The 13704-nt window shown below is 37.7% G+C and overlaps 1 protein-coding gene across 1 annotated transcript in view; it reads right to left on the bottom strand.

The window, feature by feature from the left end:
* Window positions 1-13704, bottom strand: part of TUBGCP3 (tubulin gamma complex component 3) — a 71584-nt gene that overhangs the window by 33787 nt on the left and 24093 nt on the right. The window contains exons 6-10 of the mRNA XM_026708377.2: window positions 12793-12965; window positions 4352-4470; window positions 3648-3773; window positions 2378-2446; window positions 1387-1519 (exon numbers count right to left, since the gene is read on the bottom strand). Of these exons, the coding sequence (XP_026564162.1) occupies window positions 1387-1519; window positions 2378-2446; window positions 3648-3773; window positions 4352-4470; window positions 12793-12965 (620 nt within the window). The remainder of the gene's footprint in view (window positions 1-1386; window positions 1520-2377; window positions 2447-3647; window positions 3774-4351; window positions 4471-12792; window positions 12966-13704) is intronic.

Genomic DNA, 13704 nt, shown 5'->3' with positions numbered 1-13704 from the left:
TACATTTTCCAGGATACCTTAACTACATTTACCATGATGCATTTCCTTAAGGGAACAGCTCCCAATTCCTAACAAACTATCCAATTCCCATTAACTCTAAACTGACTGGACAGCACATGGCCAATTATTGTTTCACTGGAAACAGTAAAAGAGAGAAGGTGTAATGGTTGTCAGAAATGGCTGCTGCCGCCCAAAAAGGGGGCGTTTAGCAGCAGATGCGGCTAGCTCAAGTCAAGGGAAAGTGGATCGGGAGAAGACGAGTTAAATAAGACGCCGCCTCCCACCTCCAGCCGGGGCCACACGGGCTCTCAGGGTCACCTCCACCCAAATTCCAACCGGAAAGGGGAAAAGAAATAGGTCCACCAGCAAGGAAAGTTTAAAAATTAAATAATAAGCAAAAAAACACAAACCAGAAAAAAAGGCGCCAAAAACTGAAAGTGCTAAACTGGCAAGCTGGCTAGCTGTCAAACCTGATCTATGCCTCTCTAAGACAAAAAGCTTAATCCAGGGGGTAAATATTCTTCTACAATCCTAACTATTCAGACCCTTAAAGGGTGATCTGAACACGCTGAGACCGAGTGAAGAACTGGGGACCGTTACCAGAGGGTGTGTCCTCAGTTTTTCCACACAGTCTGCAGAGCTAGGAAACTAGAGACTACCCATCCTGGATTCTCCCTTTGGCTCAGTGGAGAAGGGAAAGGGGGACATTATTGAAACCTTTAAATACATTAAGAGCGTGAATAAGGTTCTAGAAGCTGTATTTTGAATATTAAGCAAAAATCAAGAAAACAGAGACATAACTTCAAACTGACAGGGGAAATTCAAAAGTAATGTTAGAAAGTATTATTTCCCAGAAAGTGTAATGGAAGTTTGGAACCAGCTTCCTGTCAAGGCAGTAGGTCAATCATCAGTAACTGAGTTTAAACAGGATTTGGATAAACAGATGTCTATCGTCCAACAAAAAATTAAAAATTTAAAAATTTCAAAGGGCAAACTTGGTGGACCACTAGGTCTTTTTTGCCATCAGTTTTCTGAGTTTGTTTCTGTACAAGGGAGGTAAGAAGTTCAGTATGTAACTGTCTGGATCAGACTGCTTTTGGGAAGTGTCAAGAGTGGGTTCTTGGGAAGGAATGATCACTGAAGAAAAGGGAAAGTATAAGTGAATGATGATAGTATAAAATAATTTTTTCTCTATTTCCCTTTATTATTTCATTTTGATTATTATTCCTTATTCCCTTTCTCCTTCCACACAATGTTGCTTATCCCAAAATGTATATATATGTAATACTATAGTTCTGACAATTCATCTAACTGGGAGCTTGTGGGGTATCGGTATTATTTTAACATTCATTTTTATTTTATACGCAATTGGAAGTATTGTATTACCATGACAGTGATCAACTAGAGCTGCAAGAGTTTTCAATCTTATTTTAGGATCATACGTCCAGACTAGCAGACGGCGAAGGGTTAAACTGCTTTCAACCCCCAAGTTGACACCTTGATCATCTTCTACCTGCAACTGAAAAATAATAATCAAGAGATCAAAAAGAAGTTTTATACCAACATTCTACGCATACCAACTCTGAAATACATTGCACTGAATTTAAATGGGACTTAATCTCTGTTAGTAAGATAAAATTATTTCTTCAAACCTTCCTCGATCAAGAATGAAAATCTCGTTTTATTTTAATCTCAGTTTTTAATCTCATTGAAATTAATGACACATGCATTTATATATTTTACTTGATTGTTCACTTTCTGACTGGAGGTTTATGTGGAAAATGTATGTGTGTGTATAAAAACATGCTTGGAATAACACATTAGAGAATAATCCGAACTGGCATTTGTGAAAATATATAAAAGAAAACCTGTGCTTATTAAATAAATCAGAAAGCACATATACGGGAAATTATAGATAATGAGAAATAAAGTTTTAAACCCCAAATGTTATAATGATTTGCTATAAAATAGTTGTTCAACAATGTTTCTGTAATAATAGCAACATTTAATTCTGTATACATTTCATGTTCTATAAATGCAAGAAAGAGTATAAAGTGCAATTATTAGTTTAATAGCTCAGAAATAATATTCTAACAGAAGTGACCATACACAACAAAGTGACCAATATGTGATACAACAGAAAATGGATAGTGGGAAATTAGCAGAATTATGATATTTTGTTTTCTTGTCATTCTTAGGCAACACAGTTTAACAACTATTTATGAATCTATAATAGAGGTTATAGCTCTCCAGAGATTATTGTACTACAACTCTGGCTATAGTTGCCAGGAACCGAAGTCTCAATTCCTCTTAACATGTAACAACCCATTCCTGAAATACAGATGCACAATTGTCAAATTGTGTGGACTTTATTTACCTGTGAGTGTAAAACAGACAATAATCTGTAGTATTCTTTAAGTTCTTGGTTTAAGGCAGCACAAAAACTCTAAAAGACAAAAAGAATCAAAACAATTATTATACTTCAATTATATTAGGGCAGTATGAAGGATTATATTCTGTTGATTCAAAATTCATTGGAGGAAGTAAAGTACCTTGATCTCTTTCTGTCAGATTTCACACCTGTATGTCGAAGAAAATGACACCGTTCAATTCTAAATGACCTTCAATGTAACCTGGACAGAAGGAGTACAATAACCAGCCTAGGTGATCTTTTCAGTTAGGATGGAAGAAATTAACTGTCCTCAAGGTTAGGGTTGATAATTGCATTGGTTGGGTTGGGTTTGTGCAACATATGTTGGGAGTGTTAGGTAGGCCATTCTAATGGAAAAGTGACCTCCAATTTGGGACTAGCTTCTTACTTACCAACCTCATCCTAAAGAAGAGGTTGCTAGATTGCTGTTGCTTAAAAGTGCTGATTGCGTGTTGCAGATCTGTTTGCAATAAATCTGTCATCATCTATGATTTAACAATGAATGAGGCAATGTGACAATGTTGCCATGTCCATTATCAGGTTCATCAGAATCAACATCATGACCGTTATATTAGGAATGGCTCTGATAGTGGTAGAAAATTTGACTATGACCAAGCAACTGTGTAGAAATATTGTGATGTAAGGGCCCATATGATGCTGTTGAATGAAAACTTTCAATAGTTTGGTTATAACAATGATATTAAATTGATGATTTTTTTAAAAAAGTGCATTTTTATGTGAGTAGTTTTTGATTGCAGTAGCCACAAATATGTTAAAAAAATAAAACAAACCACTTCAAATCCATTGAATGGAGTACAATCTGTAATGTAGTAACTGAATAACAGAATGTTTATATGCAATAGTCTTCATCAAGCAGTGTAATGATTCACTGAATACATTCAGGGACTGTGGATACTGGGTTGATTGCTTGATTGCTAAACTCGATATCAGAAATGCCACAGTTCAATCCTCGGATACTTCACCACTACTATCTGTGTGCTGAAGGGATGTGCCAATTCAGTATCTTTGGTTTCCTCTCTGAGAATATCAGGGAGATATTCATGAGGGACCATGTATCCAAACAAACCATCCTAGACTCCTCCTGCTCCCCTGGATTCTTCTAGTTGACAGTTTTTATTTTATAAGTAAGTAGCCAGCAGGAGGGCTGGTTGTCTCTCAGCAGAAATCATCAAAGAATTCTCATTTTTTCACATACCTGACCCACCAGTCCAAATGCACGGTCCATGCTTCTCTGGTCGGTATATTTTCTTATTTTATTATGCAGCCATCCTAATTCAGCAAGCCGGCTTGTGGTGTCTCTGAGAGATTTACAAAGATTTGCCTAAAGGATTAAGGTACAAATTCTAAGTAAACAAACTGCAAAACTTATGTCACCAAGCACAGTATAGACTACTCAATCTACATACCAGTATCTGGGTTTTTCTGTTTTAATCTACCCCATCGTATTATAATCACAATGGCTTGCAATAGGGCAGATTACTTTAAGAACTTGCTCCTGTATAAACCTATATGTAACTAAGATTGATTATCAGAAACCTTTCCACAAGGTCAGCCAACTGTAAAAATTTGGCGGAGAGCAAGTTTAAAAAAGGCCATTTCTATCTTTGCCTCTATATTTGGATGCCAGATTTTTATTCCAAGGTCAGATAATATTACTTCTGAGATTGAATTTTGTTGCTCTTTTAAAAATATCTGTATATTTAATGCATGTCTGATATTTAACTATTGTTTTGTGGTCTTTTTGTTTTATTATTAACCACCTTGGATATCAACAATGTAAGATTATCGAGAATGCTTTAAAAAAAGGTTAAATGAATAATGCATTACAATCTATGCACACAGGCATATTCAAGTTTGATCTTCCCCTTCTACACTATGTCTAATAAGTTAACACAGTACCTTTGCATCTACTTTGTAACAGTTTTCTGAATTAAACATCTTAATGATTTTGCCATCTATTCCCTGGAAAACATATAAAATGTCTCTCACAAGGTATGCCTCGGTTATTTCAATAGATCCTGTAAAAACAAAAAGAGATCAAGACAGTTCAAAGATTTGTTTAAATGTATTTGTTCATTTTTCTTTCATAACAAAACAGTATGTTAGCATCCACAGACTAATTTCAGTTTGAATGTGGTGCTATCACTATTTTAATAATCTTTGATATATATTAAATTGTAAAAATACTAAATTCTAATATACATGAACATGTATCTATTACAAAATAAATTAAACTCAGGAAATACTAAGATTCTGGTGTTTTTTAAATATTCCCATCACTTCTTTCTTCATCCATCCATCTCACATTTCATTCTGGAAATTCTGTGCTCAATAAATCATCATATTCTTTTTAAAAAATCTAGATTATTACTGAATGTTTCAAATTCCAAATATCTACAGCATAGATTTAAAAATTAAACAACACTAAGACTTGTAATTTTCCCCACAACATACTTAGTAATCATACTATTCATAAAATCCATCCGTTGTCTTTATAAATATTCTTTAACTGGGAATATGAATGGTTTCAGAAACAGTTACAAAAATAATGGCAGATTGTATCTGTTTCTTTTATTGTATTTGCAAGCTAGAATGGGCTTTTTTTTTTTACTGACATAGTATAAATCTAGTAGGAATGGTCATCCATGCCCAAGCAGGAGACCCTACACCATTTCTGACAAATGGCAGTCCAATCTCTTCTTGAAAGTCACAACTGATGGCACTCCCACAACTTCCAAGGGCAAGCTGTTCCATTGGTTGATTGTTCTCACTGTCAGAAAGTTTCTCCTTGTTTCCAGGTTAAATCTCTCCTTGTTCAGTTTCCATCCATTATTCCTTGTTTGGCCTATAGGAGCATTAGAAAATAGCTTGACACCCTCCTCCCTGTGGCAGCCCCTCAAATATTAGAAGACCGCTATCATGTCTCCCCTGGTCCTTCTCTTTACTAGAGTAGCCAAGCCCAGTTCCTGCAACCGTTCGTTGTATGTTTTAGCCCCCAGTCCTCTAATCATCCTGGTTGCTCTTCTCTGTACTATTTCCAGAGTCTCAACATCTTTTTTATAATGTGGTGACCAAAACTGGATACAGTACTCTAGTACTCTACAGTACTCTATAAAGCCTTAGTCTTACTAAGGCTTTATAGAGTGGTATTAGTACTTCCCTTGATCTTGACTGCATCCCTCTGTAAATACAACAGGATTGCATTAGCTTTTTTGGAGGCTGCTGCACACTGCTTGCTCATATTTAGCTGGTTGTCCACTAAGTCTCCAAGATCCCTCTCACAATTCCTGCTATTGAGCCTGGTTTCACCCAGTCTATATGTGTACTTTTGGTTTTTCTTGCCTAAGTGTAGGACTTTACTTTTCTCTATATCGAATTTCATTTTATTAGATATGGCCCAGTGTTCTAGTCTGTCAAGATCCATCTGGATTTTGAGCCTACCTTCTTGGGTGTTAGCTATTCCTGCCAGCTTAGTATCATCTGCAAATTTGGTATCATCTGCAAATCCCTCATCTAAGTCGTTAATGAAGATATTGAAGAGTACTGGGCCTAAAACGGAACCTTGTGGCACCCCACTGCTTACTTCCCTCCATGTAGACTTAGACCCATTAAGGACTACTCGTTGAGTATGGTTTGCCAGCCAGTTGCGAATCCATCTACTGGTGGTACTATCTATTCCACTTTTTTCTAGCTTACTAAGAAATAGGTTGTGGTCTACTTTATCGAATGACTTGCTGAAATCTAAATATATTATGTCCACAGTATTTTGCTGGTCTACTAATTTAGTCACTGTGTTGAAGAATGAAATAAGATTAGTTTGGCATGATCTGTTTCTAACAAACCCGTGCTGACTGCTAGTTGTTACTCCAGAGGACAAGATGTTCCAAAGGGCAGGAGGGATGGCAGAGAAGGCAGCCGGAATACTCTGGTCCATGGGGCGGGCCAATCCCATTTGAATGACACAGTCCCTCAAGTAACCTGGACCTATGCCATAATCCTTTGCAATTAATTGGAATAAATTCAACCTTATTTTATACCTAGCAAAATCCAACTGCTGGATAGTACATAGTTGTTGGCTCCATTTCTAAAATTATAAATTGAGTCATGAAATAGGCACTTCATACTTTAACATAAGCAATTTATTACAACCACATTTTAAATGATGCAAGCACACACAAAGCTTAGGATGTTAACCTTTAACACAACTCCTGAGAAGGGTGTGTACTTTACCCACTCAATTCTTTAAGAAACATACAAAGACTAGAAGGAGGCAAGATTAAGAGAAAGCTAATTAATGACATCATCAAATGATATCCTTAGGAGGGAGAATCACTATTTTACTGAGAATTATAAATATAGGTTTTCAAACAATGAAAGAATCTTTTGGGGGAGGAGGAGAGAGATTAAGAATAATATAAGCCCTTTCCTAGCTAGTCTTGAAAGTGGCGATTATGAAGAGTTGTTTCTATTTTAGAAACAACCTTATTGTGTCTGTGTCATTTTGTTGATATTCTGCAAGTATTCCTTCCCTGCTGATAGGTATATATACTAGCAAATTTAGCTATTCTTCTATAGAATCTATACCTTGGTCCTATACAACTCTCAGGGGAATGGTGACTTTTCCTGGATTAGTATAGTTTCTTGCTTTATCCCAATCTGCTCCTCAAAATGTTACTATGACAAGCTATTTCCCAGAATTCAAATACAAGGCTTCCTTGGCTGTACAAAATTACAGCTGCATGTCTGCTTGAAACATAGTTGATGAGCTTTGAAATGTACATCATAAATGGCTTATGCTCCCAAAGAACAATGTACTGTTTATATCACAAAAGGTAATCTTCCCTTAACAACTGGTCGCTTAGATGCCATTTGAAGTCATAGACGCCTCCCCCCAAAGGTACTTATGATTGTTTCAAAGTTACAGTTGCTGAAATCATTTGCTCTTGTGACTGACTGCAGGGAGGCTACAGCAGTCCCTCCAGCTCTGTTACTGCATTCAGCATTGGGCCTGCTTCCCAACCACCCATTATCCATCACACACTTACCTTTTGAAAATCTCCAGACCTTATTTCGTGGACAGAGAGTAGGCCATTCATCCCTGGGCCACTTGGCTGCTTCACAGATGTAGCTGCCATTCTCAAAGTGTCCACAATTCCTTGTGGTTGCACCAAAATGGCAGCCATTTCTGGGAGGACGCCATGTAGCCAAGGGACAAACTGCCCCATTTTGCTTCCCTAAAGGGCTCTGCACACCAGAGGAAACCTCCAGAGCTCTTTAAAAACTAACTGTGCGATGGGTGACGGGGGGATGGGGGAGTTGGAAGGAGGCACAAGCCTACTGGAATCCAGTGTGGGAGAAAAGACCTGTGGGGACCCAGTTGGGGGTTAAAATAAGCCCAAGTGTTTTGGGGACCCAATGGGTGAGAAACAGATCAAAGGGAAAGAATATTCCCCTGGCAGGTGGACCTGGGCCTGCACTATGCCTCCCAAGACTTCTCCCACCCGACCTCCCCCATTCTGGGCTCCACATCAAAGGAAACAGGGAATGCGGTCATTAAGTGAGGCCATCTTGCTTAGTGTCCATTACCACTTGCGACCAAAATGGGCAGTCTCCATTAGTCATAGGTTAAGGACTACCTGTACTTTCAAATATAATTATGTCATTGTAATAACTTATAGTTCTTGTTTTTTCTTTAATTTAAATCCAAAGCAGGCTTATAATGCTGTAAAAAGTCAAGTGGGATAGAGTGAGGGGCTGATTATATATTACTTCAGACAGTCTTCTGCAAGAAACTATCTCTTAAAGTCCTTTTAAAGTCTTTCTTCTTTAGACTACAGCCCTGCTCCCTAGCTGGGGATGAGTAAAGCTGTATCAATTTGGCTCCTTTTATTGTTAATAGAATAAATCAGAATTCTATACCCACATTCATTTGTCTAAGGCAGTTTTTTCATCGTCTTTCAAAATAGTTCTGGATTGGAATGTAATTTCCCAACATAGTTTTTCCACAACCTCAAATATTCTATTTTTTTTCCTGTAACTTTTTGTCCTGGGAAGTATTTGTCATTGAAGATTAAGATCAATATAGGAGGTTATGCATGTTTTATTATATTTTAGCTTTTAGTGAGAGTGCTGTACTCAGTCCATTTATTTATTATTTACTTATTTGCAATATTTGTTGACTGCCCCAATTGCTGGATTCTCAAAGGAGAATCAACAGAACAACATATGTTTAAGGTGATCAAAACATACATATCAAAGTGGGACATCCACAATCAATTAAGTCCAATGGCATAGTGGAATAAAAATATTTTGACTGTCACATGGAATGCAAGGAGAGAGAATGTGGCACCTATGTCCAGGGGAAGCATATTGCAGAACATAGGGGTCACTACAAAGAAAGCTGGCTGTCAGAGTCAGATATCTCATACCTCCCAAGGGGATAAGACACTTATCAGACCTTAAGACATAGATTAGACTGCAAAATCCATTTTGGAAAGATGGTGCGTTGAATGTAAGCTGATGTTACAATGCATAGGGCTTTATCATTTATTACCTACATTCTGAATTGGCACCAAAAATTATCAGTGCAGCAACCTCAAAATCTCAGTCTGGTTGCTGCAGTCTAGATCAATTATATCTTCTGTATCATTTCCAAAACCTACAGTGCAATTCAACAGTACCTTATGATTCTTGACGAATGTATCTTTTCTTTTATGTATACTGAGAGTATTTACACCAAGACAAATTCCTTGTGTGTCCAATCACACTTGGCCAATAAAGAATTCTATTCTATTCAGTCTGACCACATGGTGATCGAGGTATAAGTTATTGTTTCTACATAGCGTTCCAACTGCTGCACTATAAGAACTTAGCAAAGGACCCCTTCAAGTCATGTTCATATCTAAGGGGAGCCCCAAGTTGTGAGCCTGCACCTACTTCTACTCCTTGGGAGAATGTAATCCTAGATAGAGTAACTATTGGGACCAATTTTACTGATTGTCCCAATGCTTATTGGTGAAAACGTATTGATAAAATTTCATCTGAGTTTCTTTCACTTCATCCAGATTTTTAACTTCCAAATTTAGATAGTCATCAACTCATAACCATTCATTTAGTGACAGTTTGAGGGTTCCAACAGCATTGAAAAAAGTTGATTATGATCAGTTTTCACACTTACGACTGTTGCAGCATCCCCATGGTCATGTGATCAAAATTTGGGTGCTTGGCAACTGGTGTGTATTTATGACAGATGCACTGTGTTAGGGTGATCTGATCACCATTTGTAATCTTCCTAGCTCATTTCTGACAAACAAAGTCAGTGGGAGAAGACACATTCATTTAACAACCATATGATTCATTTAACAATTGCAACGATTCTCTTAACAACTGTGGCAAAAAAAAGTCATAAAATGTTGTGCAACTTATTTAATAACTGTCCTGCTTAGCAAATGAAATTTTGGGCTCAATTGTGGTCATAAGTCGAGGACTACCTATACCAGTTTAAGTTTTTGAGTGAAGATTCAGTCTGAGGTGGAAATGTGTAATTGAGTATAACCAAAATAATCTCTCCCTCAGGCTTCATACAAACATTAAATAATATGGGAAGAACACTGAATCCCGTGGCATCCAACATTTCTATCCCATGACTGGGCCTGAATTCTGACTGGCAAGAATTCACATTATTCCTTTCTTCTAGGAATCTCTACAGTTAGATTCCCACTATCTTCTCCACATAGTTTCCCCAAAAAAAGGGAAATTGAAGAATGGGATGAAAGCGTCAAAAATGTCTTCAACCTACATTTCTTTTCAATTAATTAGCTCCATTAGCGCCAGTGCTGGGAAAAAAATGTTCTCACTTTACAAGAACATACACCAACTCCTCATTTAGCGACCAAGTTCTTCAAATTTGGCTGAGTGCTGCCATCCGTTCAGATAAAGTTCTCTCATACAGCTGGGCCAATGTTACTCTCTCTGCAGGGCATTGTCAGGCACTTGAAATTTGGTTGTAAATGTGCACAATAATCAGAAACTGAACTTTTTATTATGTTATTGTATTTCAGGATGATAGTTGCTAAATAGTACCAAATTGGATGTTTTAGTAATGAGTGAACATAGGTGAACCTGGATGGTCCATTGAAAAATCATTGGTATTCACGGTATGAATCTCTATGAAAGAATAGAGACAGAAATAGCAAACGAAAAAGGTTTTTTAAAAAGATAAGGAGATCTAAGAAAAAAATCATTAATATTTATATATAGTTAATATCTTATCCAACATGAAATGATAATGGACATAACAAGAAAGGAGGCTGATTTATTTTTGCTTCTCTATTTACAATAAGGGACCTAGTTGCTCTTTTTAAAAAATTTAAAGAAACAAGCTACTGAAAAAAATAACTTCAGAATATAGAAAGGGAACAGCAGATCCACTTGGAAGACTTGATATTGAAGGGCTCAGCTTCCAGGGCAACCTAAACTATATCAAAAATCTTTCTGCTGGTTCAAGAGAGGAAGAATACACATTTACAGAGCCATGATGATTCAATATCTGGAAACTATGGGGTCAGGATAGAAAGGAGCAGATCCATGCTCAATCCGAGCATAACCAAGTGGCAAATGAACTTTGAGGCCTACTCTATTCAAAGATTTCTATATTTAGTTCTGACTGGGTAGCATTCTTCAGAAAGACTTTATGTGCAATCTGGGAGCCTCCAAGATTCATGACTCCTGCTAGAAAATCAGATGGCAGCCATGGCTCAGAGGGCGTTTGAAGTATTACTGGGCCTATTGATGAACCTATTAATGGATTGGGAGACCAAACACACAGTCACTCATGCCTTAAGTCACCCTTGTCTGGATTACTGCAATTCATTCTACTTGCCTGCCCTTCAAGATTCCCTGGAAGCTACAACTGGTGCAGAATGCAGTGGCACAGACAACTGCAGCTGCATCTCAATACACCCATGTAACATTGTTAGCTGGAGAGCTTTGAGGCTTGGAGGTACAATTCAAAGTGAAATACCTTAAATATTTAAAGCTCTTTGTGGCACAAACCCGAGTTTTGTGGGACTATTTCTCTCTGATTATCTCTACCTATCCAGTAAAATCTCATACAACTGATATGTTCCAGGGCCTGTCTCTTAAGCAATATTCTCTCGTGGAACCCGTGATTCATACCTTCTCTTTCACTATAATTGCCCTTTAGAATAGTAATCCCACTCAAGATCAGATGGTTCCAATCCCACCTGGTTTTTCCCTAGACATTGGATCAGGAAGAGTTTGAACCCATCTGGTTTGACTCTTCTGATTGTTGAATTTGCCTCTTGCACACTCTGTATTATGTTATCTTGCATATTATTTTTTACATCTTATTATTATAATTATATGTGGAGTCATTTCAAGAGGGCAGCAACAATTTAACTAACTAAACATTACCAAGGCTGCAAGAATAGCCCTTCAACTGATTCTGAGCCAAACAAAGACTAACATCTGATTAAGGAGATGATAATCAAGCAGAAATTCACATACTTAGGCAACTGATATGAGTGAAGTAGAAGAATATGATTATATGTGCCAGACCGATGGAAGCTGCAAGAGGAAGGCAATGGATGTCATAGAACGGTGTTGGCGAAACTATGGCACGCTGAGTCAGAAGTGGCACGCTGAACCACCTCTGCCGGCACGCGAGAGCTCGCCCAGAAGAGCTCTACTGTGCATGCATGTGCACCACTGCCACCCGACAGCTGATTGTTGGGTATCTGGCGCACATATGTGGGAGGCACAGGGGGCATGGGAGATACACGCACACGTGCAGATGCACAGCGTGGGGGTCGTACACACATGAACAGAGACACGCAGCAGGGGGGTCACGCGCACATGTGCAGATGGATAGCATGGGGGGGTGATCGCACACCCATGCACAGACGCATGGCATGTGGCGGGGGATCACAGGTGTGTGGAGGCGCAGCACGCGTTGCCTTCTGGGTGCTGGCATGCGAGTGCAAGATCACGTGCACAATTATCGGGAGTCGAAAAAGGTTTGCCACCACTGCCATAGAAGTACCAAAAGACAATGGAGATTATGGAAATATCCTTCAAAAAGATATGAGTTGCTGCAGGAGATTAGTCAAGATGCCAAGCATTTTTCCGTGCAGTCGCCAAGAACAAACATAATGCAGTGGCACCTAAGCAACTAATAAGCACTCTATCGTAGAACATTTCCAAATAAAGTTTTTAATATGAGAAAATATACGAAGCCCCCAATTTGATAATTGGTTTAGGCTGTTTCAACTTTGAAAGTTTACACACACTGCAAAGTCAGTGAAATACATTTCTCTTACCACTTATGTCACCCTCCCGCCTTGATCTTGGCTGATTACGTGAAACCGTGGTTGAAAGGCCTTTTGAGGTAGAATTCTGTAATGTAGGCTGGCCTGCAGTTAACGTCCAAGCAAGCCGTGTCCCCAACTGTTGTCGGAGACAATCTCCTACTCCCGCACGTTGATAGGATTGTCTAAGAAAAGAAATCCTAGGTATTAATATAATAATGATAAAATGGCAATAAAATACATGAAATCTTTCAAATATTTTTACTTTTCCATGACTGCCCAATGATGTTCCAGCTAAGCCTAATTCAAGCTTTGCAGACAGAAAATAGATACAATAAATAAATATACAAATACTTTAAAAAATACCATCACTATAAAAGCAAAGATTTCTTATGTGTTTCTGCCATATATAACTCCTAGCTGTACAGCCCTATAGTGTAAGAGGAAGCATTAAACATCTGTAATGTTCAGCAGACATCTTCTCTAGTATATTAAATACAGTATGGAAGAAACATATTCTCATCCCTTCAGTTGTTTGCTGCCAAAAATGTTATATAACAAAACAATGTTCTTTAATGGGGCATTAGAGTCTGACATTTCAAATGCCTTTTGAGAGAAGCTATCTTTCACATCGAATTACTAAATTTAGACCCTGCCAACGTGAGCTTTAAAGCTTTGTTTCAATCATTACCTGACTTTTTTATATGGCTACATGGTTTTTATTTGTAAGCCACCAAAAATCATTTTTGGGCACTGAAGAAATTTGATAAATAAAAAATAATAAAATAATTTATAGTAGATCTCTAATATTTTAGTAAACTAAAAAACTACATTGATATTTTATTTCAATCCTACAAGAAAGCCTATTCTTAGCAATGGAAATGTCTCTTTCCCAAAAGTTTGTGTATGGTGCTGATGAGAAAT

Source organism: Pseudonaja textilis, chromosome 8, assembly GCF_049901715.1.
Source record: "Pseudonaja textilis isolate UNSWEBS1 chromosome 8, rPseTex1.2, whole genome shotgun sequence".
NCBI classification, from domain to species: Eukaryota; Metazoa; Chordata; class Lepidosauria; order Squamata; family Elapidae; genus Pseudonaja; species Pseudonaja textilis.
The sequence above is the reverse complement of the archived record's forward strand: the minus strand, read 5'-3'. Positions and strand labels throughout refer to the sequence as shown.